We start from the raw sequence: 27,303 nt of genomic DNA on the forward strand, positions 1-27,303 counted from the left end.
AAAATTATGCATTCAATTCAAAAAATCTCATTTTCCAAAAGAACTTGATTGATTTGACTTCGTCAAATGGCATTAGATCGGTCAACATCCAATAAGATCGATCTAATGCCATTGAGACTCAGTCAAATTGGATGTGACTCAGTCACATCCGATCATTTTCATTCTGGTTGTGATGATCAGAAAATTTTCGTTATTTGTTTGTTTTGAAAATAGTTGGTTTTCATATAATTTCAATTCATTATGCTTTTATTTATTTGTTTTTCATGATATTTTGAAACAAAAAATAAAAGTTTTGAAAATTATTGAAGTTCTAACATAACCGCAAATTTCATATTTGACATTATTTGATAATAATTGTTGATGATTTATTATAATGATTAGAGTAATTTTCATGTATCTATTCAATATTTAAAACTAGTTTCATTTGGATTTTTCATTTCATTAATATTTTCTAAAAAAGAAAAAACACAAAAAGAATCAATAAAATCACATTTTCTTTTTATTTTTTATTCAATATGCAAAAATATTGAAAAATGATTGAATAATCAACACATATCAGTTTAGAAAACACAAAAATGTTTTTTTTTATAAATATTGAAATTCTTCAAAAAAATGAATATGAAAATGTTAATTGTTCAAAACATAAACAAAGTTGGCTCGATTTCAACAGTGAAAGTTAACAGCTGAGTCACAATTACGAAATTTAAGAGTTTCAAAAACCCGAATCAAAATGAGAAAACAACAAAAATATAATAAAAAACTTAAAATTCATAATTTGACAAACAACATTTCAAAAATCAACATCAACATGATTTCACAGGTCAAGATATGAACAAAACAAAAATGTTCGATCACAATTTGTGATCATAAAAATCGCAATTTCGCCCTTGGTGAGATTGAATGAAATTCAATTAAAATTCGTAAAATTCGATAAACCAGACAAAAATTGATTTGACTGAGTTATATTTTCGCGACTCAGTCAAATCAATCAAGTTCTAATAGAACTTGATTGATTTAACTGCATCAAGTGGCATTAGATCGGTCAACATCCAATAAGATCGATCTAATGTCATTAAGATGCAGTCAAATTGGATGTGACTCAGTCACATCCGATGTTTTCAATTCTGGGTTTCATGATCACTAAAAAAAAATATCTTTAAGGGTCATTTCACTTGCTTGTTTCTATTTTTTTCAAAATGTCACAATCAACTTTTTGGACATTTTAGAGAGAGTGGAAAAGAGAAATGCTATCACTGCACCAGTGCACATCACTCCTTCACCTGCAAAAAAATCTCTCATCGAATCTGCTTGCAAATATATGAAAGTTGATAAAACTCATGCATTTTTCCGACTCACCGGATTTGCTCGTTTTGAATTTGATTTGCTGTATCAGTTTTAAAGTGAAGAAATCCCTCTTCGTCGGGGAAAGAAAAAACAATTGAAAAATTTGAGGATCAACTCTTTCTTCTTTTGAATTTTTTGCATCTTGGATCAACATCCTTCACTCATTTTCTCGTTTCTTCTTTTTATGAAACACAAAATTCAACAATAAAATTACTTCACAGCATTGTTCAAAATATAAAAGTCAATCTGATCGATTTGTTCATCACATTTCGACCAGACAGATTAGATGATATGAGAGATGTGGGTGTTGTGGTTGACTGCACAGTTCTTCCAATCAACAGACCAGCTGGAAGCTTGCAGTTTGGAACAAAATTCTACAGCGGGAAACATCATATCTACTGCGTGAAGGCTGAAGTTGGTGTAAACCCGCGCACCGGAACGGCCAGCACTGTCAGTTCCATTCATACCGGCTCAACACATGACTTTTCAATTTTCAAGGAGCATTTCCCACAATTCAAGGCGCAGCTTGGTGGCTCAAAGGTGCTGGCGGACTCGGCATACATCGGGGCGAGGGCTGATTTGGATGCATATATTACGAAACCTGTCGGAACTCCTCAGCTGGCATCGCGGCGAGTCATTGTTGAGCGTTATTTTGGTCGTTTGAAGACTCTCTTCGCTGTCTTTCGCCACAATTGGCCATTTCAGGTGGAAAGATTGCTGACTACTTCATTGTTACATGCGCACTGACAAACTTCCACATCCTTCACAACCCATTAACTGGACTTGACTGCGAAGCCAATCAGAGGTTCATCAACGAACTTTACCTAATTACAACAAGAAAAACAGAAGCAAGGAGACTTGTCAACGATAGATATCGGGCTAAACTTAAGAATAGACTCAACCCAGAGGTCTCTCCAACTTCTAGAATAACAGTTCTGCTTGCAGAAGAAGCTGGCGTGAATTTTTATTTTTTACCCATATTATTCTTTATAACGTTTAATTTCTTCTTTTTCATATTTCAATAACCATAACTATCTTTTTCAGGTGATTCTGGTGACCAACAAACCCAAAATTGTGAAAAAGAAGAGAAAGAGGAAGAAAAAGAAGAAAAAGAAGAAAAGGAAAAGAAAAAGAAAATTTTTATTGAAGAAAAAGAAAAAAGAAATGAAATTATTATGTTGAATAGTGAAAATGATGAAATAGAAGATGAAAGAAATAATGTTGTTGGAACATGGTTCATTCCGAACCAATGGAAAAGTCTTCGCCTTCTTCAACAATCTTCTTCTTCAACTTTTCCTTCTTCTTCATGTTCAACATCTGATGAAAAAAAAAAAAGAGTTAGTGAATCGCCTTTACAATCTCTTTTAGCAAATAAAAAATGAGTTTTTTCTTATTTTTTTATATAAGCATTCACCTTCATCACATTTTTTGATAATCACAATACACTATTGATGTTTTAGATAATATTTGTTTTTGTTATTATTAAACATACTTTAAAATATAAAAAATTTTGATTGAAAATTGTTTTAAACTCTTTGAAACTTAAAATAAAAATGAAAAAATGAAATGAATGAAAATGAACATTTAAACAAACACGAATATGCAAATATTTAAAAATATATTCAAATAAGCTATTACTGTTGTTTTTTTGTGAAAAGTTGGTAATCCTTACAAAAATACGTAAAAACTTGTTATAAATGCATAGTATTAAAAATAGATAAAAGTGAAAAACTGATCAAAAATGGCTTTTATAATATCTAATAAACACACAAACCAAATTCTGAAACACAACTAAAAACATTGGTAAAGAAATTAACAAAACAAAAAAAGTTTAGATCACAACACTCAAAACAAATTTAACTGATAATTCCGAAGCTGAAAACATGTGAGATTGAGGGAAATTCGATTAAAAATAGATAAATTCGATAAACCAGACAAAAATTGATTTGACTGAGTTATATTTTCGCGACTCAGTCAAATCAATCAAGTTCAAGTTCTAATATGGGCTAGTGGCTCAATTGGATAGAGCACCTGACTACGGATCAGGAGGTTGCAGGTTCAAGTCCTGCCTAGCTCGTTTTTTTTTGAAAAAATAATTAACATTACAAATGTTTAATTAAAAATTTAAACTTTTATACATGTCAATAATTAAATTTTTGTATGCTAATTGATAATAATTGTTATAAATTACCCCAACGTGATGTACAGATATCGCATAAAATACCGGACATCGCACAAAATACCGGACAAGATCGATTTCACAATAACCACAAGAGGAATAATTCTGATAATTTTCCTCAAAATATATTTCATTAATACAAACTCATATGATATGCAAAACTTTCAGGACAGCTTCGCTTGAGCTCAGAAAAAATATATATCGAAATATCGGAGAAATTGGATTTTGAGTTACTCCGAGATATTGAAAATAATTTTCTCTGAGCACAAATGAAGCTGCTTTGAAAGTATTGTATATCAAATGAGTTTGTATTAATGAAATATATTTTGAGGAAAATTATCAGAATTATTCCTCTTGTGGTTATTGTGAAATCGATCTTGTCCGGTATTTTGTGCGATGTCAGGTATTTTATGCGATATCTGTACATCACGTTGGGGTAATTTATAACAATTATTATCAATTAGCATACAAAAATTTAATTATTGACATGTATAAAAGTTTAAATTTTTAATTAAACATTTGTAATGTTAATTATTTTTTCAAAAAAAAACGAGCTAGGCAGGACTTGAACCTGCAACCTCCTGATCCGTAGTCAGGTGCTCTATCCAATTGAGCCACTAGCCCATATTAGAACTTGAACTTGATTGATTTGACTGAGTCGCGAAAATATAACTCAGTCAAATCAATTTTTGTCTGGTTTATCGAATTTATCTATTTTTAATCGAATTTCCCTCAATCTCACATGTTTTCAGCTTCGGAATTATCAGTTAAATTTGTTTTGAGTGTTGTGATCTAAACTTTTTTTGTTTTGTTAATTTCTTTACCAATGTTTTTAGTTGTGTTTCAGAATTTGGTTTGTGTGTTTATTAGATATTATAAAAGCCATTTTTGATCAGTTTTTTCACTTTTATCTATTTTTAATACTATGCATTTATAACAAGTTTTTACGTATTTTTTGTAAGGATTACCAACTTTTTCACAAAAAAAACAACAGTAATAGCTTATTTGAATATATTTTTAAATATTTGCATATTCGTGTTTGTTTAAATGTTCATTTTCATTCATTTCATTTTTTCATTTTTTATTTTAAGTTTCAAAGAGTTTAAAACAATTTTCAATCAAAATTTTTTATATTTTAAAGTATGTTTAATAATAACAAAAACAAATATTATCTAAAACATCAATAGTGTATTGTGATTATCAAAAAATGTGATGAAGGTGAATGCTTATATAAAAAAATAAGAAAAAACTCATTTTTTATTTGCTAAAAGAGATTGTAAAGGCGATTCACTAACTCTTTTTTTTTTTTTCATCAGATGTTGAACATGAAGAAGAAGGAAAAGTTGAAGAAGAAGATTGTTGAAGAAGGCGAAGACTTTTCCATTGGTTCGGAATGAACCATGTTCCAACAACATTATTTCTTTCATCTTCTATTTCATCATTTTCACTATTCAACATAATAATTTCATTTCTTTTTTCTTTTTCTTCAATAAAAATTTTCTTTTTCTTTTTCTTTTCTTCTTATTCTTCTTCTTTCTCTTCTTTTTCACAATTTTGGGTTTGTTGGTCACCAGAATCACCTGAAAAAGATAGTTATGGTTATTGAAATATGAAAAAGAAGAAATTAAACGTTATAAAGAATAATATGGGTAAAAAATAAAAATTCACGCCAGCTTCTTCTGCAAGCAGAACTGTTATTCTAGAAGTTGGAGAGACCTCTGGGTTGAGTCTATTCTTAAGTTTAGCCCGATATCTATCGTTGACAAGTCTCCTTGCTTCTGTTTTTCTTGTTGTAATTAGGTAAAGTTCGTTGATGAACCTCTGATTGGCTTCGCAGTCAAGTCCAGTTAATGGGTTGTGAAGGATGTGGAAGTTTGTCAGTGCGCATGTAACAATGAAGTAGTCAGCAATCTTTTCCACCTGAAATGGCCAATTGTGGCGAAAGACAGCGAAGAGAGTCTTCAAACGACCAAAATAACGCTCAACAATGACTCGCCGCGATGCCAGCTGAGGAGTTCCGACAGGTTTCGTAATATATGCATCCAAATCAGCCCTCGCCCCGATGTATGCCGAGTCCGCCAGCACCTTTGAGCCACCAAGCTGCGCCTTGAATTGTGGGAAATGCTCCTTGAAAATTGAAAAGTCATGTGTTGAGCCGGTATGAATGGAACTGACAGTGCTGGCCGTTCCGGTGCGCGGGTTTACACCAACTTCAGCCTTCACGCAGTAGATATGATGTTTCCCGCTGTAGAATTTTGTTCCAAACTGCAAGCTTCCAGCTGGTCTGTTGATTGGAAGAACTGTGCAGTCAACCACAACACCCACATCTCTCATATCATCTAATCTGTCTGGTCGAAATGTGATGAACAAATCGATCAGATTGACTTTTATATTTTGAACAATGCTGTGAAGTAATTTTATTGTTGAATTTTGTGTTTCATAAAAAGAAGAAACGAGAAAATGAGTGAAGGATGTTGATCCAAGATGCAAAAAATTCAAAAGAAGAAAGAGTTGATCCTCAAATTTTTCAATTGTTTTTTCTTTTCCCCGACGAAGAGGGATTTCTTCACTTTAAAACTGATACAGCAAATCAAATTCAAAACGAGCAAATCCGGTGAGTCGGAAAAATGCATGAGTTTTATCAACTTTCATATATTTGCAAGCAGATTCGATGAGAGATTTTTTTGCAGGTGAAGGAGTGATGTGCACTGGTGCAGTGATAGCATTTCTCTTTTCCACTCTCTCTAAAATGTCCAAAAAAGTTGATTGTGACATTTTGAAAAAAAAATAGAAACAAGCAAGTGAAATGACCCTTAAAGATATTTTTTTTTTAGTGATCATGAAACCCAGAATTGAAAACATCGGATGTGACTGAGTCACATCCAATTTGACTGCATCTTAATGACATTAGATCGATCTTATTGGATGTTGACCGATCTAATGCCACTTGATGCAGTCAAATCAATCAAGTTCTATTAGAACTTGAACTTGATTGATTTGACTGAGTCGCGAAAATATAACTCAGTCAAATCAATTTTTGTCTGGTTTATCGAATTTTACGAATTTTAATTGAATTTCATTCAATCTCACCAAGGGCGAAATTGCGATTTTTTATGATCACAAATTGTGATCGAACATTTTTTTGTTTTGTTCATATCTTGACCTGTGAAATCATGTTGATGTTGATTTTTTGAAATGTTGTTTGTCAAATTATGAATTTTAAGTTTTTTATTATATTTTTGTTGTTTTCTCATTTTGATTCGGGTTTTTTGAAACTCTTAAATTTCGTAATTGTGACTCAGCTGTTAACTTTCACTGTTGAAATCGAGCCAACTTTGTTTATGTTTTGAACAATTAACATTTTCATATTCATTTTTTTTGAAGAATTTCAATATTTATAAAAAAAAACATTTTTGTGTTTTCTAAACTGATATGTGTTGATTATTCAATCATTTTTCAATATTTTTGCATATTGAATAAAAAATAAAAAGAAAATGTGATTTTATTGATTCTTTTTTGTGTTTTTTCTTTTTTTAGAAAATATTAATGAAATGAAAAATCCAAATGAAACTAGTTTTAAATATTGAATAGATACATGAAAATTACTCTAATCATTATAATAAATCATCAACAATTATTATCAAATAATGTCAAATATGAAATTTGCGGTTATGTTAGAACTTCAATAATTTTTCAAAACTTTTATTTTTTGTTTCAAAATATCATGAAAAACAAATAAATAAAAGCATAATGAATTGAAATTATATGAAAACCAACTATTTTCAAAACAAACAAATAACGAAAATTTTCTGATCATCACAACCAGAATGAAAATGATCGGATGTGACTGAGTCACATCCAATTTGACTGAGTCTCAATGGCATTAGATCGATCTTATTGGATGTTGACCGATCTAATGCCATTTGACGAAGTCAAATCAATCAAGTTCTTTTGGAAAATGAGATTTTTTGAATTGAATGCATAATTTTGATTTGACTCAATCAATTTGCATTTAGTCGGTCTTATTTGATATGAATTAGTCAAAACTGAATTGAGAAGATTTTTAAGGTGATCAAAAAATCAAAAATTATGAAACAAATTTATCAGCCTGGATGCCTGATAAATCACTTGAAGTTTCGTCCTTCACAAGAAAACAAATAAATAAAAAATAAATAAATAATGAATGAAAAATAAAAAAAAAAATAAAAATAAATAAAAATAAATAAAAATAAATAAAAATAAATAAATAAAAAATTAATAAAAATAAATAAAAACAAAAAAAATATAAGTTTTTACAAAGCACTTGCCTCATAAAAGAAAGGAAGATATATGTGCTTTGTTGTACGACCTCCTTTATTGGACAGACAAAAAAATCTATTTTTTGTGAATCAATGGTGGGGGTTGTTTCAAAATATTCATATCTTTACGCTAAACAAATGAGACAGATGATTTCGTTGTGTTTTCTTTATTGTTTGATAATTAAAATTTATTATGATTTTTGTCTGACTCATTTTTCTCTTTTTGAAAGATCAGGGAAATAGATGGATGACATTTACATTTCAAGAATACAGACTTAATTATTTTTCCTCAATTTATCAGAATTGAATTTCATTAACCCTAATTAACTTCCAACTGCAAGGGAAGCACACTCAACAAAAGATTGACAGACTCAATGGTTTGACAAAGTGAAAACATTTTATGATGAGTTCAGATTAACAACTGAACTCATTTTCAATCTTGATGAAGATTATTTAATTGTTTTAGTTGTTAGGTCAGTCAAATTGGAAAGCACTGAAGATACATGGGTGATTCTTTTTGAAAAGTCACAATTGTTTAATTTTCAAATAAATCAAAAATTTCATATTTTGCTTATATTTTTGTTAACATGCACCAAACTTCTTTAATATAAAATCTATTTCTGGATAATACCATTTCAAACATTCTTGAGGAGATTCGTGAGTGAAAGCAGATATTTGAGCAAAATATGAAATTTTTGATTTATTTGAAAATTAAACATTTGTGACTTTTCAAAAAAAATCACCCACATATGTTCCGTTTGTTACTTAACCAGTCTCACCTCCATCAATTTTTTCGATCTTTCTTAATTAGGCGGATGGTGTGAGGAATCATATTGTGTTGAAAAAAAAAGTCAAAAATATCCAAATTTTACTTCTAAAAGTCAGTGAATCTCAGATGAGATTCAAAGAAGATGAAACTTGCTCAATGACAAAAGATTGTTTTCAAATGGTATTTGAAAGAGTTGTCATCTTATCCATTCCATACGAAAGAATAATTATCAATTGAAAAGATTTTTACTGTTTGTCTTTATGGATTATCTTGAAGCTGATTTGCAAACTCTAACAATACAACAGGAAAAAATTTATATTGTTGTTTTGTGTTTTCCATTATTTCATATGTCATATCATGTCTAGCAATTGGGTCAATGTGTCAAAGCCTCATTTAAGAATTCAATGAAAACAACTTATAATAAACACATTATCCTTTTGACAGAAAAAAGAATCGCGAATTATCAAATATTGCAATGCTCTTCACACAGCCTTATAGCCCTTTTTAATTGCAGCTTTAATATAGAAATAAAAGAATATGGATATTCAATACAAACATTTCTAAATTAAAACTGACTTAGAAAAAACCAGAATTTAAAAAGCATCAGAAAAAATTATAAATTAGATAAAATTTATTTTCAATAAGAAAAAGCCTAACACATCTCAACAAAATGATCACATTTGTGAACATGTTCATTCATTCTTTCTTTATATAACTGATATTCAATGTGATTTTTACAGAAAATATTGCTCCAAAAGTTTTATGAAATCGAAAGTTATAAAAAAGGCTTTTCATGAAAATATTAAACAATTGTCTGAAAGAAAAGGAAGAAAAGATCTATAAAACACGCATTGTTCTTAAATTAAATAATAAATACACTCAACTCAAACTGGTCAAGTCAAATAAAATTTTAAATAATAAAGAAATTGATGTTTATTTTTATTTCTGAAAATGGTTTTTTTTTGATTTATTTATTCATATTTTTTTAATATTTGTTTTTTTAATTTTAATTTGAATTAAAATTTATAAACAAAAAAAAATGAATTATTGGATTGATTTTAGTCATTTGGGTGATTCTTTTTGAAAAGTCACAAATGTAAAATTTTCAAATAAATCAAAATTTTCATATTTTGCTCACATTTCTGTTTCCACTCACATATCTTCTCAAGAATGTTAGAAACAGCATAATCCTTAAATAGATTCCATATTTGTGAAGTTTGGTGTATGCCAACGAAAACTTAAGCAAAGGATGAAATTTCGATTTATTTGAAAATTTAGCATTTGCAACTTTATAAATAGAATCACCCATATTTCTGTATCTCATCATTCTGAAGCAACTTCTTTTTGAGAAGACTCTTCAAACTTTCGATTCTTTGATGGTGTGATTTTGTTACTGAATCCACAATGCTTAATATGTGTTGTTGACAATTTTATGATTATGGGGATTTGATGGAACTTAAAGCATTTTCATTAAACATTATTCATGATAGTGAAACTTTCAATGATCAAAAATAACGTGTATTTTGGATTCATTTCTGAGAGATTTATGTTTTGTTACAAAACTTTGTGAAATGATTTCATTGACACTTGTTCTAATATATGCAAAACAGTTTATTTTCGAGATGTGAAAAAGCTTTCTTTTGTTATCAGTCCAACAAAGATTAATTTCCCTTTGCAAAATAAGCTCAAAAGTCAGTATTTTCTTTTATATATCCGATAGAGTTTAGAACGTAATATACATTCCATCTGTCAATTTCAATTTTTGTGTAGTTTTGAATATTAGTGTGATTATTTTTGAAATCATATTTTTTCTGTCACAAATTTTTTGTTGAAAATTTTCTTTTGAATATCAACAAAAGATTACTGAAAAGTTAAAAGGTTTATTAAAAAAAATCGACATCTTTATTAGAACAAAAAATTTTATTTATTAAACAATTGTGAAAAATACACAAATTGCAGACAAAATCTCTTCCCAGTGACAAACAACCTTTTAAAAATGAACACTCAGAAAAAGTTATGATTTTAAAAAAAATATCCAAAATATTCCCATGAAAAAATTTTAAAACTTTTCAAATTTTTTTCAATATCAGAACATGAATTGTTTTGGATGATATTTCTTTGATCTTCGTCCTTCCTGTTTCTTAGTGAATCCTGTTTAGACATTTTACACTTTCTCTGTTTAATTTTCTAATTGGAAACACAGCTTCATCTGTTTCATCCACTTTGTTTTTCCAGCCTCGTTTGTCAAAATTATTTTCAAATTTTTAGTGATACTTTTTCTAAACGAGCTGTTTCATAAGTTTTTAATGTTCACGGATAACACGCTAGTGAAACTGGAGTGTCGAACAGATAATCCGACACAAAAGCAATTAGCCAACAAACAAAGACTGCTTTCATTTATCAATAAATGTTTTAAGTGTGTGTTATTCCAAATATAAAATTGTTCATGTATGTTCCAATATCCACTTGTGTATTTTTAAAGATTCAAAATTTTGGTCTTTTCTTTCATTGATGACAAAAGCGATCTTTTTCAGGAGTTCTGTTGATAAACGACCAATGAGATGTTTCAATTTTTGTATTTTTCACTTTGTGAAAACTTGTAGAATTGTTGTTTTTCTTTTTCTATTGGTCTATTGTTCTTTGTTGAGAAGCAATTATGAAATTGATAAAAAGATAAATGAAACCATTAAATATTTTTTTCTTGTATTCAATAGGTTCCTTTCGATTAATTCTCATGCGAGAACATAAATTAAACAAATTGAACAGAAGCAAAAATTTGTTAAAGGTCTATTTTAAAAATAATGAAACAGCAATTAAAACATTTCTCAGCTTCTTTTTGATTTTTGAAACAGTGATATTTATTGATTTATTATTTGTTCCAACACAATAACTATTAATCGCAGTCGAAATTATTAATGAAGTCAATCCGTGAACACTAGGAGCAGGTTCACTTTTCGATTAAAAGTTTTGAATTCATTTTGTGAGTGGTTTAAGATCATGCTTTGTAAATATTCAAACTTGTTTTTCAGACGATTGTTCTCAGTTAAAATGGAACAAGAACCTGTTAGAATACCAAATAGCGAATCCAAGGACAGAGGATTTGATTTTTCGCACAGAATTTCAATAGTTGAAAACATGATCGAAGAAATTACCAGAAGCCAACATGGCCAATGCAGTCCGGAGCTATGGGAATGTTGCCATTGAAGAATTAGAAGAAAGAACGACTAAGAAGAATAAGCAGATCGAGATCGAGCGAGTTCGAGTTTGTTGCAAATTTTATTGAAGTGATCACGAGAGGGAAACAAGGAAAGCGAGAAAGATTACGTCGAACATATATTCGAACGAAGAAACTGGAGGACGAAAAGGATAGCGACTGGGATTCGGAAGAGCAAGAAGTTCAGGAAGAAATGGAAAGAAAACAAGATTTTTCCAGTATTTTTCACAGGGAGTGGTTGACACCCCGGAGACAAGCGAGCGAGTTGAGGAAGTTTATTGAATTTTGCAAAGCTGGCTCGATAAGAATAAGTGATGACATATTGAATTCATTTATCCCAGAGAGTGAGAAGGAGTTCTTCACAGGACACACAGACACGAGCTTGAACGCTCTGGCCAGGACAGCCATAACAGCGAAGGGGAGAGGAGAATCACCAGAAGCAAGCCGAGCAATCAAACTCCTCCAGCCTGCTATGGAATCGGGCTTTGAAGCAGCAAAAGCAATTGCGTTACTGACAGTGAAGGAACTATGGAAGGCACACCTCATGGAAGAAGAGAAAGAAAGACTGAGAGGACTTTTTTGCGCCTAGGCGCTTATTGCCGACCACATCAGCAGAATAAACCTTCTGAAAGTTAAACCCCAGTCAAGCTGGCGGAGTGTGAAAGGTTTTCTAGAATGAGGAATGTCCAAGGACATCACAGAGAGTTTTAGGAGACCAGTGGATAGCACTAGCTTTTATCAAGCAGTGGGAGAAGCGACAAGGAACAGTGCATCCCCCGCTTCTCCCACAGCCTTCGGCCTTGTCTCAGCCAGGTGTGGTTGCTCAAGAAGATGTGGTACAGAAAGGAATGCTCAGGGCTTCGCCAACAGACAGCTCCAAAAACGTGGCTTCGATGGGAGCTTCTCAAATTTCAAAGAAAGAAGGATGTCAACACATGTACTACCACAGCATGCCCCTGCACCAGCTGGGAGAGTGGCCTCGATCACTGTTCACCTCACCCCAGCTCCCCCGAGGATACAGGGAGGATCAGCAACAGGAACAACTATTGGAACAAGCCAATGTACCTAGAAGAAGAGAGAGCCGTGCTTTGCTGCTAGACAAAGAAAGAGGAGAGAGCATCGCTTCTCCGCGAAAACAGCGAAGATGCACTGAGCCCATTCGATCGAGAGAAGAGTATAAATCAATGAATCTCAAGAGACCACGAGAAAGGATCATGGAGAGAGAGCACAGAAGGAGACTCCGCATTTCACCGAAGGACAAGACAGAAGAATTAGGAGAAATCCGAGAAGGAGGATGAGAAGAGAGTCTTGAGAGCTTTTGGTACGGTTACAGAGCCCCCAATTGGGAGTGATCTGGATGTGAGCTCGAAGATAGTTATTGAAGATATTCTCGAAGGAGAAGAATACACATAGATGCAGGTTGGCCACAAGAAGCCAGGAGTGAAGGAGAATAAAGTGATTGGACCACCGAAAGAGCCACTGCCTGGGAGGCAAGTGAACAGGCTGAGCAAGTGGAAGAAGATTAGGGGAGTCAAACAAGTGAGCCGTGGTAAATGAGCTCGATGAAAAAGTCCCCAGTCTCCAATCTCACTCGAGAAGAGAAAACACAGACGAGAGTTTCGATTGACGATGGAGATGACGAACAATTATTTATTCCTCTTGGAGGAGGAATTGAAGGAAGGAGTGGTGAAACCCATTCAGGAGTCGGAGGTGAAGTGGTTCAATCCGACATTCATGGTGATAAAGAAGAACGGAAAGTGGAGAAAGATCCTGGATTGCAGGGCGCTAAACGAGGAAGTGCAGGAGAAGCATTTCAAGATGGATTCCTTGGAGACAGTAGTGGAACTCCTGGAGGAAAACTTTTGGATGACCACTCTTGACATATCGAGAGCGTATAAGCATGTCAAAGTGGACGAGCACTTTAGTCCCTATCTGTGCTTCAGCTTTCAGAATCAATGCTATGCTAACGTGGGGATGCCCTTTGGGGCAAAGGATGTGCCCAGAGTATTCACGAAGATAATGAGACGGGCGGAGTCAAATATCAGAGAAGAGTGGAAAGTGAAGCTAGTGATTCACCTGGACGACATTCTCCTCATGCACCCAGACAGGGAAGTTTTGAGATTGATCTCACAGGAGATAGCCCAGTTCCTGAGGAATCTGGGCTGGATTCTGTCGGAGGAAAAACTGAAGTTGGAATTGACAAGGAACGTGGAGTTTCTGGGATGGCTGTGGAACTCTGAGAAGATGGAAGTGACGCTCCAAGAAAGGAAGAGAGTGCTGCTCCTGGAGGATATGCGAACCTGGATAACACATGCAAAGCAAAGAAAGAGACAAATGACTAGGGACTTAGCAGCACTCCTCGGGAGGTTGAATTTTGTGAGGTTACAACACACACCAGCGAGTTTGAAGATGATGCGTATGCAATACATACTGAGGTTAGCATTAGCTCTCAGGGGCTGGAAGGGAACGGTAATAGCCAACCCAATGATTCTGGGAGATTTAACACATAGGAGAAAGACCCTGCAAGAGAATAGACCAAGGAGTCTGAAGAAAAGGAACAGACCAGCAGTACTGACGACGGACGCTTCGGAGCTGGGATGGGGTGCAGTGCTAACAATACCGAGGGAGAACAAAGAGGAGAAGATATATGTCCACGGGAGTTGGACTCTCCAGGAGAGTGCTTCAGCGATCAACGAGAATGAGTCCATAGCAGTGTTGAGGACTTAAGAAAGGAAAGGAGCATGGCTGCAACAAAAAAAGATAGACCATATTCGTCTGAGGACAGACAACATGTCCATGAGATGGACAATACAGAAGAGGAGGGGAGTTCCATCGCTCATTCCAACACTGAGAGCATTAGAGAAGAAATTGAACAGCCTGGACATGACTATACAGACGGAACATCTCCCGGGAGAGCAGAACACGGAAGCAGATGCACTCAGCCGGATGTCGAGAAAACCTGACTACGCATTGAGAGGTGGGAGAAAGTTGCAGAGATATTGCAAACAATCGCACCGAGAACACTTGATTCAATTTCAGAACAGATTGCGCAGGTGCTCTGCGGAAGAGTTTGGAGACTATCTTGCATGAGAAGGAAGAGAGAGAAAGAAATGCAAGAATACGAGACAGTACTAGTCCACGCGTTCCTGAGTAACATTGGATGTGTGCTGAAGGCGAAGATGAACGAAGCTCAGAGGGAACTTACGATTCTGATTCTTCCAACCTGGCGGAGGCAGACCTGGACCCTGCAACTGCAGCCTGGGCATTTGACAAAGATCCTGGGGACCTATCAGGAGTGCATGATACCGGGGGCGAAGATGAGAAGTGAAGGCTGGAAATTACACACAGGAGAGGTAATAAGCATTATTCTGGAGAGGAAAATATCCAAGGAAGGGACCTCTTCTTAACATGCGGAGAATACGTTGGAGCAATTGATATAGCAGCAGCAATACTGAAAAACCAGAAGAGTGAAAGAGACACGTGGAGTGCGTTTCGAAAACAAAACAATTCCTTGATAGGGAGAGCATGGATGATACGGACCCCCTCACAACCAAAGATGCATAGTGGATTATGGCAGAGTTCACTGAAACACTTTCGAATACAAACTTCTCAAATGGAGTGATTTATCAGACAGTTCAGAAAGAACTGGATTCTATCAATCTATTCAGAGAGACTAAGATGAATGTGAAAGACATAGAAATATTTCTAAAAACTTGTGTGGGAGATAAGCAGAGAAGGGGCAAACAGTACAAGACGATGTGGGACTTGAAAATCATTACGAAATGGGCTGAAAGCACCTACAACCCAAAAGATATTCGGACACTCCAGAGGAGAGTCCTCATCCTCACCATGATTTTTGGAGCGTTAAGGCCAGCAGAGCTGGAAAGAATGAGAAGTGTGACAACGACACTTAAAGATAACTTTGTCCAGACACAAGTACGAACCAAGACGTCGGTAGGTGAGGTTATCAAAGTTGTAATAAAGTAACACCCCGATCCACGTATCGATGCAGCGGAAGGGCCTCAACGTTGGATGGACTATGTGAAGACGACCTTTAAGTGCGAACATGTGTGGTTCGACACAGAAGGGAGTAGACCTGCTAACCTACAGAAAATTAAGGAAGAACTGATGGCTATTCTGAGAGAGAACGGAATACCCGAAACTTTCACCGCGTTCTCTCTAAGACACGCAGTGATTACACACTTTGCAATACAACAAGATGCAGATTGGAAAGCAATCAATGCTCATGCAAGATGGGCACCGGGTTCGAGAGTGGCCCAGGAATACTATACCGTGTTACCGGTGCAAGACACGAAATGGATCCTGGAGACAATCGGTGGAGCAGCATCCCAGAGGGGAGAAGATTACAAGCCAGATAAGAGTGGAGATTCGAAGGAAGGGAACCTGAAGATAGCAGATGCAGATATGAAGGATCGCATAGAGGAATTACCCAAAGCGAAATTGGAAGAAGGGAAGAAACCCACGAGAAGGCGATCAAAAGGAAGAAAGAAACTGCTGAGTGAAGAAGGAAAGAAAAGTGAAACGGCTAAGTCACGAAACTCAGCATCCCGACAACCGTGTCTCCAGAAGACACCCTTTATAATCCCCAACAGCATCTGTGAGCTTACGGGAGAGAAGGATCCAACTCCGCTGAAGAGGAGGGGAAAAGATCGGAAGAAACGTAGTAGAAGAAGTATTGGACAGATTGGGGATAACAATGAAGAGGCAAGAGTCAGGCCGATGTCGCCTCAAAGATATCCCAAGAGATGCAGGGTTTGAGCAGGAGTGCCGCACCATCACCCGTACGCTCTCAACTCATCCGCCGCACTTGATCGTGCAAAAAAGGGGGTTTTATATCACGTGACATTAAACAGAAGGGGTTTCGAGACTCATTTTTGAGGAGCAAACCTGCTCCTTGCGTTTGTTGATTCGCTTTATTGTGAATTGATAGAACGCAGTGAGACAGGATTTGCTCCAAGATAATACGAATGCGGATGGAGAGACGAAAGGCGGAGTGGTGCGAGGAGGAGCCAGAAGTGTGGGGGGAGATGACTAGAAAAAAGGGCGAGATAGAGAAGGAGAGACAGAAAGACCAACCGCCCGAAGACATTAATGAACACCAAGAACCTGTTTAGAGAAACATAGAAAGAATAAATAGCTTCAAGCATGATCCTACTCCTTTACAAGATTATGACTGTTTTCACAAAGAAGAATTTAATTTCAAATATGTTGTGTGTGATGATTAGGATTGCTATGCAAATACAGCAGAAGAGCGGGAGGCGGAGCGCTGCACAAGCAGTTTTCTTTTCCACGACTCGCATAATCGAGAGCTGTTTTTCTTTCTGCTCCGACAAGTTTACTCGCCTCACCGGATCCCTGCACTGACTGCAGGAGAAAGCTCCGAGTGGCTATGTCCCCTGCCCTCTGGTCTTCGTGACCAAGGCTAAAAGGAGAAGTTGGCGGTGAAGTGAAGGGGATAATGTATTATTTTAATTTAAAATCATTTACACTAAAATTTCGATGATTTTACCTTTCAACTTACTTTTTCTTAATCAAGTTGTGAAATTATCACAAAATAAATATAAACATAAATACTTTCAAATTATTATCAAAATTTAATCTATTCCAAACAAAATTCATAAACCAATTTAGGAAATTTTCATATAATCTTTAATTATTAATGAATTACATTCTAAAATCATATATAAATAACAACTTATTTTAAATTTTTAATAAATTAATTTTTTAAAAATACAAACTGTATTATTCATATTTCTTCAAAAAATTGTAATTAAAATCATTTGAAAATTGATCAAGAAATTTAAAGTTTTAAATTCTAGATATAAATAAATAAACAATTAAAAAATACTTTTCAAACAGTCAGATTGAATATGTTTTATCTTTCTTGTTTTAATTAATTTTCTGAAACAAATTTTCAAACAAAAGAATTGTTTTTATTGAAGAAATGAAAATGTTTTTAGTACATTTTTGTTTTTATGATAGAGTTGATGTAAGTTAAAAGTATTTTGATAATTTTAAAATTTAGAATGAATATTTTAAAATTATTTTTATGTTTGAAGAATTCGAAAAAGAAAATTTTGGTAATTTTTGTTTTTCATCAACACATCTATTTTCAAATAATAATAAAAAATATGATTTGATGGTTATATTTTTTTGTTAATTTTTAATTTGGGAAGAACTTTTTTTGCTTTATGAATTTAGTTCCATTCTGAATATTTATACCTGTTTCTCATATTTTTTTTTTTCTGAATTTTTTTGGTATGGAATTGGAAGACTTATTATGATAAAATTAGAGAAAAGTTTAGAACAAATCGTTGTTATTCTCATATAAACAAGAATTTTGTACCATATGGATTCTTTTGTATTTGTAAACTTTCTTTTGTACAATTTTCAAAAATTATATAAATTTCATTTTTTCATTAATTTTTGTTCCCGTTTATCAAACCCCACAGAAATGGAAATAACTACATTATCAAAGATTAGTTTACATAATAGTTAAGTTAAGTGCATGTTAATTGAAAATTTGAAAAAATTTGAAATTTTTATTTCATAAAAAAATTTTACAAAAAGAAGTTTTCATGAAAAATTTGTTATTTGAACACAAGATTAATTAAGATTCTATTTTGAAACAAACCCAGTTTAGCATGTGGGGAGTTATAAGGGTGTTCAATCCCTTCCATCGAGCTTTCATGAGAAATTGGACTTCACAAAGGTTTGTAAATATTTCTTATTCATTCAAAAACTTAAATATTAATTTTTAAAATTTATTAATGAGAATTTTTTAAAAAAAATATATTAATGATCATTGCCCATATATTATATATATGAAATTACTAGTGAAAAGTAAAGCTGAAGTGGTGCAGAAGCGGCTGAAGGAAGCAATGTCCACATTTTATTACAGAAAATATTGTTCAAGATAGGAAAGGATTGCACACATTGTTAATGACAATGTTGTCAGGATGGTCAACGGGGTTAAATACGGTGGAATCAGCAAAAAATCTTTGGAGCACGCAGTTAAAGCCATAAAAAATGGCAGGCCGATTGCAAAAGTTTGACATCCACCAATAGTTGGGGTCTTAAACCGGGCCGGGGAGTTTAACCGGGCCACTTTGATCAAAAATAATTCAAATTATTTCAATGATCAAAATGCGTAAAGAGAAGATATCTTTGCATCGGATTGTTGTGACAAATGATGTTAGGTCGTTGGAAAACGATCACATCAAAGCTTTGTTTGTTCATGATGTTTTGGGCTATTCTCAGCGTCAAATTGATGAGTGCGGATTGCTTCATCGATCATCTTTGCAAACGAGCTCTTCAGTCAAGAAACGCAAAAAGATTGATCGGTAAAAGGGGAAGACCTACGTTATTTTCATTTCACGAAGAGGAAAAATTGGAAGGCATGTTTTTAAATGATATTAATACAGGAAAATATCCAACAATTTCGGATATGGAGAAAACGGTGTGTGAACATTTTTTTATATTCTGTTATCAAAATAAAAAATAAATATATGCTAATGAATTTCTTATAAAGAAGCGAAAAGAAGATGAAGAAGTGGGTGATTATTTTTCTTATCATATTTTTTCTTATGAAATTTTCGAATCGAAAAATTCCCTTGAACATAAACAAATGAACACTGAAAAATGAAATGACTTTTCAAAGACATCTCCATCTTTATTTCTTCAAAGACATTGATTTCAGAAACAATTGAAAATTATTTTTCATTTGAATACAAAATTTCTTTTCAAAGATTAACATCCTTTGAAAAAACAGCACTCCGAAAAAAGAAATGATTTCAAAAATTTTATCCCAAGTGAAGACAGTCGACAAACACTGGGCAAAACGTTTTTTAAAATGATATCCTAAAATACAGCTGTCAAAACCATGAGAACTTCCGATTGGCAGAATTGCGCATTCATGCAGAAAAGTGATTGTTCCTTTTTTTGATTTGTATGAAAAGTTCGTAAGAGAAGAAAATCCAATACCTCAACTTTTTTTTAATATTGATGAAACATCCACATTTTTCTTTCCACATGAAGTTGATCAAGTGGCATCTTCGTCAACAACGCCTTCTCCGTTTGTGCCAGAAACTTCTCTTCCAACGTCCACATCAATTGTTTTCATGACCAGTGCAGACGGATGAAGTTATCTGACACCAATCATAATACCATACAAATCTCTTCCATCAGAATATCGGTTGGCAACCACTTCGCAAGAACTTTTCTTTCCATCGGAAAATGGACACTTCACAAAGACCTTGTTTGTTGATATTTTTAAGAAAGCCCTTCTCCCTGAAATGATAAAGAAAAGAATAGCTATAGGAGAACAATTTAGAGGCATAACTCTTGTGATGGATGGTAGTGTCGGTCATTTTGATGAAGAATTTAAAAGATTGTGCAGAGGCAATCTTATCGACATGATAAAATTGCCTTCTCACACTTCTCACATCCTTCAACCCAATGACCAATTTGTGTTCGCCAATATGAAGAAAATTTTTACCAAAGCAAAGGAATGTGGAAAAACGACGTCTTCTTCATCCAAAAGGGAAGCATTCGTTTCAATTTTAAGAAATGGTTTGTCCTCAGCCGGATATCCAGAAACAATTGTTGCTTCATGGAAGGTCAGTGGTCGGTGTCCGGTTGATCGATCGCTGATTATGAAACAGCTTCAGGAAAATCCACCAGAATGGGCAGAAAGTGAAGTGCAGCCGGCAAGAGCACCAGAGGGATCCACTTTTAGAGCGATTTATCGAGCATCTGATAGATTATTGACTTTGTTGAAATAACCTGTTTTTTCAATCACCAAACTGATTTTCATTCTTTTTCTATGGAAAAAATATTTTTTTGAACAATTTTGTATAACAATCGAGGTTTTTATAATTCCTGGAATCATTAATTGTAGATTAAACAACAAAAACGAATAAAAAATTTTTATTACAAGAATAGATCACTGGCCCGGTTAAACTCCCCGGCCCGGTTTAAGATCCCAACTAAATTATCAGCGGAGAAAAAGAAAAGCAATTCTTGGAAGAAGTGACAATAGAATCTCGATCTGGGACAAGCCTCACATTACGAAATGTACGCGATCTGGTTTGTTATTATTAATAAATTAGCACAATAAACATATATTTTGATGGAAATTTATATGTACGATGAGGAAGATGTGGAAGAAAAAGACAGTGATTTTGAAGATCACTTTCAATTTCAAAAATCATCATCCATAATTGAATTTGTTTCCACCGAAGAAAGTTGATCTGAATTTATTAGCTGAATCTCGAAAGAATGATCTGAATTTGTGGAACAACAAATAGCATGTACTGTCCGATGAAAACGATTATTCCAAAGAATTAATCTTAAACGTCGATAATTCTTCACTTCGAATTCCAATAAAATCTCGTTGCGTTGTTGCTTATCCTGTAGATGAGCGAGATGGATTCAAAAAGACTGCCGAAAGGATGCAGAATGCCACTCTCGTTGCTGGAATAGCTGCTGATGGCTTCTCGCTTCCGTCTGTCGTGCTGTGGCCAAGCGCAACTCTTCCGAAAGAGCTGACAACACTGTTAACACCTTCGCTTGACATTTGGCCAAACACAAACGACTGGATGAACAAAACAGCATACAAAAAATTCCCCTTAATGGTACTCCAACCAGCAATTATTGACAGAAAAATATGAATTCCAAAAAAAATTTCATCGTTTCCTCCTTCTCCTGGATTCACTCATCGCCGGAAGATCCAACGATATGGAGACAGTTCAAAGAAGCGGAAATTGACTTCATCACCTTCGTTCCACATACTGCGCACAAATCGCAGCCGCTGTACAGAGGTGTATCAACAGTATTGAAGTCGGAGCTTTCAAACAATTACAGCTCTCCATCATCCACCTCCTCATCTTCAAAAAGAACAACTGTTGCAGATTTGTTTCCATATGCCCTTCACACAGCATTCACCCCTTCAGTCATCAAAAAAGCCTTCATTAACAGCGGAGTCCTCAGCAATGGATCTGGATCTGTGTTGATGAAGCTTCCTCAGTCTTCTCAATACTTCATTCCTTCATACCCACACTGTTTCGACTTCTTCGGAAAAGAAACAACAAAAGAAAATCTTCTTGATGAATGGGATGAATACAATGAAAAACACAAGATGAAAATTGAAGAAATTGAAGAAAAAGAAAAGGAAATTGAAAAAGAACAATTGCCTTTGGAGAAATAAATGAAAAGAACATTTTGTGAATTAATGAACAATGATGATTAAACAACTGAAAATTTTGACTAATTCAAAAGTGATAATGGAAAAATAAAAAGGTTCAAATATACAACATTGGACTTTTCATTTTTAAATTTAACTTTTGATTAACTTTTTGTGAACAAAAAATTTTAATAAAACTGGTTCATTCCTTGAAACATATGTGAGGTCAAAAGTCGTTTTGTTATTTCATCAATGAAGTTCGTTTCTGGATTTTAAAAACCTTTTTTTTCTAGAAATAATAATTAAATGTTCTTTATAAAAACAGAAATCAAGTAAATAAAGTTTATGTTCCTTTCAACATTCTGTGTTTATTATATTAATTTTGTTGTCGATTTGAAGAATTGTTCATCAACAAGGCGAAAAATGAAAAACAATTTTTCATGAAATATACTGTTACAAAAAAAATAAAAAAATGAAATTTCCTAATCAGGACTGATCAAAATGGAACAAAAGTTGCTATTAGAAAAACAATAATAAAGAAATAGTGTTTCATTTTGAAGAAAAAAGCAAAAAGTATTCAGATTCTTTAGGAAATATAATTTTCTATTTTTTCCTTCTCTTTTTATTGAGAACCTAAGTTAATTGTGAGATGATGAGACCATCATCAGTACAGCTATTGTGATCGTCCTTTGCTTTTCCTCTGTTTCCTCCCTGATTTGGGCTCTTGTCTTGATGACAAACTCTTCTCCCTTCGCGAGCTTGTCTCCTTTTCCTTTCAGTGGGCTTTTCAACTCTTGTAGGTCTCATTGGCTGCTCTTCCTCACTTCTATGTTCTGAAATTTCTCGTTAACAAATTGAGCTTTTTTCTTGTGGTCTTGTAGTTCTCTCATTTCCGCCTCTCTTCTTTGATTCGGAACTTCTGCATATGACTGTGCTGTTTTCATCCTCTCTGTTCGCTCTTTCTTCTTGATCGTTTGTTAAAGAGGCAATGACACTGGGAATTGATGATGCTAGGTTTGATCGAAAATAATGTTTGACAAAAGTGTTTGTTCGTAAGGACAATCGTGCAAACTTTGCCACTTGTTCTGGGGGAATTCCTGCCATCGTCAGTGCTGAATGACTAGTTGCTTTGATCGAGTATGGTATGAATCTCTTGTGCACGCCTGAGTTATTTATGGCTTCCTTTGCAATCTTCCGTATTCCTTTGACAGCTGAAGCGTGAAAGTTCTATGTGTTCAAAAGCAACTTGTCTATGTGCCTGTTTTTCTCCTGCACTTTCCTCCACAATTCCTGGATTGCTGATGCAGGACAAATCAAACTCAGTTCTGGCAAGAACTGATCAGCAATCTCCATTTTTGTGTTTGAGGTCTTCAACTTTGTGTCCAGTTACACACTCTCTCCCTCTCGAATCTGCTTTCCAACATATTGATCCTCTCGACTTCAGTAAATCTTCAAGCAGAAAACAACATCGTTAGAACAATCACTTTCATCGTGAGCTGTTTGAAACTCAATTTTTTATTTGGGCTTAGTCCACATGAGAAATAAAGCTCTATCCGATTATTCCAAATGTCTCCTGTCTTCTTCAATATTGACTTATTTATCCTTCGGAATGATCTGAAAAGGGTACGAATGATAGGGATATCTACAAGGAAATAAGAAAACACAATGTTGAAGTAAAGCGATATTGCTGCTTAAGTCAACGGAAGGTTAGCTGACTTCATGCCACTCTTCCTTAGCGATAGAAACATATTTGCACAACATGCGAACCACATCTGAATAGAATCCGAAATTCTTCCATGTCCACACTCTTTCCATTGTTTTCCAAAATGAGCAAATCCATACAGATATCCTCTCCATGTGCTCCTCGAAATGCCTGCTCTGCACTCTTCTGCTGACGAGAAAGGGACTGATTTTTGTTCCAATGCATTCTTCCACCATTGTTCTCCATCTCGTAAAGTGCATTCAGCTTGATTATCCTCAATCGACCTGGTGGAAGATTCGTACCTGTCCATTGCATCGATGGACACTTCCACAGAACCTCCTTCTGATTCTTCCTGGTCTATTCCATATGCAGAATGGATTTCAACAAGCTTTCCCAATTCAGTCCCTTCCAATTCAGCAGGAGTAATATCACTTGAGCTTTCTCCTGTCGTGCTTTCTGGATAGCACACACGCCAATCCCTCTTGTAATTCAGACTAACACGACTTCGTTCTTCAAGGAAACATCAGTCCATCTTCTGCGAATTGACTACCAACTCCGCACCATCTTCCAACTTTGCGGTTATGTTGTTCTGAAAACGTGTATAGAGTAGGAGCAATGTTGAGTTTCGTCAAAATCCTTTCCAATTCTTCTTCCCGAATTTTTTATTCCTATGCTCTCTCCAGTCGTGATAACGCATCTGCTCTTGTGTTAAGTTCACCTGGAACATGTGAGGATCTCAACTCTCCTCCTTTATCATGTTTGAGTCTCCATAATTTCCTCAGCACTGGTCGAAGCCTCTTCACTGCATTCCATCTGTTTATGTTGAACACAACGGATATGTTGTCCGATCTTTGGTGAAGAAAGTTAACGTGATGTTACTGAAGGATTGGTGAGAAGAAACTCAGAGAAAGAAATACTTCCATATAAACCCTGAAATTTGACGATTGCTTCCTCACTATGTGGGGGAACTGATTGAGAGCATCGAGGAGCCGGTTGTTCAAGAGAAGCGATACTCCCCAAGCTGTCTCCGATGCATCCATTGCAAGAGTTGAATCCGGTGAAAAAACTGGGATAAGCTTACTTATTGGATGTGCTCTCAACTTCGATTATCATTGCCGAATTTACTTCCGGATGGAAGCATTCAACCTCAATTTGCCTTTCCACCCCCCTTTCTTTATTCCATTCTGGAGCAAATGATGCATGGAGTGAAACCATAGATAAGCGTCCGGATGAACAAACCGAACAGCGTTGAATTTTCCAATAAAAGAAGCGAGATCTTTCACTTTCACGATTCTTGCTTTCTCACAATCCTTTTCCCATCTTGCACACAAGCGAGTCAGAGCTTCTCTTCTGTCTTTTGCAAGCCGAACCTTCATCTTTGACGAGTCCCACTAAAAGCCAAGGAAAGAAAACCTTCTTCTTTGTATCAACTGGCTTTTCTCCTGGTTTTCTAATGGACCTAGTTCCTCCAGAAACATGACAATCTCTTTAACTACCTGTGCAAAGTATTCCTTGTTCTCGTGTGTCATAAGGAAATCGCTTAAATATGCGATCTCCCGAACATCCCATCGTTTCCTGATTTATGAAGTCACCTTCCTCATCGCGTGATTGAAAATTCTCGGAGCGTCTACGAAACCAAACCGTATTCTTTTGAATGTGGAGTCTTTTCCAGAAAATCTGAAAGTCAAATATGGTCTCAATTCTTTGGATACGGGAAGAAGATTAGATGCCTGTTGCAAATCCATGGAAACTGCATTATCTTGTCTTCTCAGCACTCACTCCACAGTCTTTTTGTTGTCGCATCTGAAATGTGTCTTTATCAAGACAACGTTCAATCTCATGCAATTCAGCGTCTGCCTCCATGCTTCCGATTTCTTTCTGATCAAAAATACGTTGTTTCTGTACTTCACCTCTTCTGACCCTATCTCCTCCACAATTCCTGTCTCTATCTGCTCCTTCAAAAGATCTGTGAACGCTTTTATTTGTTCTTCATTTGAGTGCACAGGTCCATCTCTGCACTGCATATCCCTTAGCTTCCTTCTTATGTGTTTGCTTTTCCACGTCCCCTTCACACACTGTCTGATCAACTTGGCACCACCAATTCTTTCCCAAGCTTCCATGAAAAACTCCGTTCTTCCTCCAATCCTTGTCCTGCATATGGATCCTTTCTTCGCTCCATCTTCACTCTCTATTGTTGACACCGACTTCGGCTGAAGTATCTCCAGTTCGTTGAAGCCCATCCTTCTCTTTGCCGCTTTCCTCCTCTTGTTGCCAGTGAGTTGGGTCCTCTCCGAAAAAACTGTCATCCCCAGATCTTTCTTGGACCAGTGTGATATCTTCTTGGGAGCACATGTGTTGTTGAGTTTCTCTCTCCTTTTGATCATAAGGAAATAGCTGACTTTCTGCTCGTTGCCTTCACGTGGGTTGAGGAGCTTGTTGTTAATCATGTCTCCTTTGAAATCTGCTCCTGCCGTTCGGTTAATAAAATAGTTGCATTCTCTGATTTCATTAGCTCTGCCATCCGAAAACCAAATCTTCCTTGCAGTCTGGCTGCTCTCGCATCCTGCAAAGCCTTCGCTATAAGAAGAAACGCATCAGCGCCCCTTTGTGTGCTTTCCCGATGAGGGTCTGAGTCCGCCAAGCTCAGAAGCTGAGCCTTGAATGCCTGATACAAACACAGCTCTATCCTATATCCCGCAGAATCCAACGCATCATTAAACCAATTGGCCGATCTTTGGAAGCGGGGAGGCGCTGGCTGCAATACTGGGCTGAGGTCCTGAAGCATATATTCTTGTTCAATACTTTCTATTGAAAAGGCAGGAAGTTGAAGATCAAAAAAGGATTAATTTGGTTCTTAACCGAAAATTCAATTAAAAACTTCTGCAGCCCTTTCATGCAAGTCTGAGTCTGTCTCTTCTTCTGTTCTTTTATCTTTTGTTGCTCCAACTGCTGTCTCTGGAAGACTTGATTGTGAAGTTACAGATACAGAAGAAGGAATTGGCGGAAGGAGCGTTTGTACCCCCCCTAGCTGGCTTTGCACCCCACCTGACAGTGAGACTGCTTCGGTTGCAGGAGAAAGTCAAATGGCTTGTGCGGAAAATGGTGAATGCATCATGAATTCGATCTTGACAACTACCCACAAATTGTGGTTCTCAATAAAAAGAGAAGGAATTGAAAGAAGATTTTCTTGCAAAAAAAATGTTTATGCACTTTCATTGATAATAAATTCTTTAAAAGAAAGATCAGAATTTTTATTTGTTTTATTTTTTGATCAATATTATGCTCGTGTTTTCACGAGTTTTTAAAACTGAATGTTTTATTTCTAAGCATTGTTTTGTCACTTTTCTTTTTTCTCATTTTTGGTTCTTTCATAACATAAGATAATCTTTATTTCTATCTGTTTTAACACCTCACTTTTTTTTTGCGAAATCGAAAATTTGTGATAAAATGTCGTTATTTTTTGTATTTGTTATTCGTGTTTTTTCAACAATTTTGTATTACAAATTCTTGATGTGGAAAAAAACTATCACAAAATGTACTTTTATCAGAAAATGAAAAATTTGAAATTATGTTTTTCACGTTAAACTTTTTAT

General features: G+C 34.9%; 9 protein-coding genes across 9 annotated transcripts; 6 read left to right on the forward strand and 3 right to left on the reverse strand.

Annotated features, from left to right (window-relative positions):
• Window positions 1-11,753: 11,753 nt before the first annotated feature.
• On the forward strand, window positions 11,754-13,102 carry MONOS_14009 (uncharacterized protein; the record flags this gene model as incomplete). The annotated part of the gene is made up of 3 exons (XM_067866771.1): window positions 11,754-11,852; window positions 11,938-12,311; window positions 12,496-13,102. The coding sequence occupies 3 exons, from the start codon at window positions 11,754-11,756 to the stop codon at window positions 13,100-13,102; spliced, it is 1,080 nt and encodes a 359-aa protein (XP_067722715.1).
• Window positions 13,103-13,357: 255 nt separating this feature from the next.
• On the forward strand, window positions 13,358-13,684 carry MONOS_14010 (uncharacterized protein; the record flags this gene model as incomplete). Its single annotated transcript, XM_067866773.1, has 1 exon — window positions 13,358-13,684. The coding sequence occupies one exon, from the start codon at window positions 13,358-13,360 to the stop codon at window positions 13,682-13,684; it is 327 nt and encodes a 108-aa protein (XP_067722716.1).
• A 139-nt stretch (window positions 13,685-13,823) lies between these two features.
• Window positions 13,824-14,531, forward strand: MONOS_14011 (uncharacterized protein; the record flags this gene model as incomplete). Its single annotated transcript, XM_067866774.1, has 1 exon — window positions 13,824-14,531. The coding sequence occupies one exon, from the start codon at window positions 13,824-13,826 to the stop codon at window positions 14,529-14,531; it is 708 nt and encodes a 235-aa protein (XP_067722717.1).
• An 843-nt stretch (window positions 14,532-15,374) lies between these two features.
• Window positions 15,375-16,860, forward strand: MONOS_14012 (uncharacterized protein; the record flags this gene model as incomplete). The annotated part of the gene is made up of 3 exons (XM_067866775.1): window positions 15,375-15,762; window positions 15,817-16,577; window positions 16,756-16,860. The coding sequence occupies 3 exons, from the start codon at window positions 15,375-15,377 to the stop codon at window positions 16,858-16,860; spliced, it is 1,254 nt and encodes a 417-aa protein (XP_067722718.1).
• Window positions 16,861-20,173: 3,313 nt separating this feature from the next.
• On the forward strand, window positions 20,174-20,608 carry MONOS_14013 (uncharacterized protein; the record flags this gene model as incomplete). The annotated part of the gene is made up of 1 exon (XM_067866776.1): window positions 20,174-20,608. One exon carries the CDS (start codon window positions 20,174-20,176, stop codon window positions 20,606-20,608), a length of 435 nt encoding a protein of 144 aa, XP_067722719.1.
• Window positions 20,609-21,277: 669 nt separating this feature from the next.
• MONOS_14014 (uncharacterized protein) lies at window positions 21,278-22,032 on the forward strand (the record flags this gene model as incomplete). Its single annotated transcript, XM_067866777.1, has 2 exons — window positions 21,278-21,460; window positions 21,634-22,032. 2 exons carry the CDS (start codon window positions 21,278-21,280, stop codon window positions 22,030-22,032), a joined length of 582 nt encoding a protein of 193 aa, XP_067722720.1.
• Window positions 22,033-22,641: 609 nt separating this feature from the next.
• On the reverse strand, window positions 22,642-23,361 carry MONOS_14015 (uncharacterized protein; the record flags this gene model as incomplete). Its single annotated transcript, XM_067866778.1, has 3 exons — window positions 22,642-22,834; window positions 23,081-23,219; window positions 23,328-23,361. 3 exons carry the CDS (start codon window positions 23,359-23,361, stop codon window positions 22,642-22,644), a joined length of 366 nt encoding a protein of 121 aa, XP_067722721.1.
• Window positions 23,362-23,699: 338 nt separating this feature from the next.
• Window positions 23,700-25,086, reverse strand: MONOS_14016 (uncharacterized protein; the record flags this gene model as incomplete). The annotated part of the gene is made up of 2 exons (XM_067866779.1): window positions 23,700-24,204; window positions 24,950-25,086. The coding sequence occupies 2 exons, from the start codon at window positions 25,084-25,086 to the stop codon at window positions 23,700-23,702; spliced, it is 642 nt and encodes a 213-aa protein (XP_067722722.1).
• A 399-nt stretch (window positions 25,087-25,485) lies between these two features.
• On the reverse strand, window positions 25,486-26,495 carry MONOS_14017 (uncharacterized protein; the record flags this gene model as incomplete). Its single annotated transcript, XM_067866780.1, has 2 exons — window positions 25,486-26,177; window positions 26,240-26,495. The coding sequence occupies 2 exons, from the start codon at window positions 26,493-26,495 to the stop codon at window positions 25,486-25,488; spliced, it is 948 nt and encodes a 315-aa protein (XP_067722723.1).
• Window positions 26,496-27,303: the final 808 nt, after the last annotated feature.

The sequence above is a fragment of the Monocercomonoides exilis genome, assembly GCF_001643675.1.
Source record: "Monocercomonoides exilis strain PA203 chromosome Unknown scaffold40-978991, whole genome shotgun sequence".
Taxonomy (NCBI): Eukaryota; Preaxostyla; order Oxymonadida; family Polymastigidae; genus Monocercomonoides; species Monocercomonoides exilis.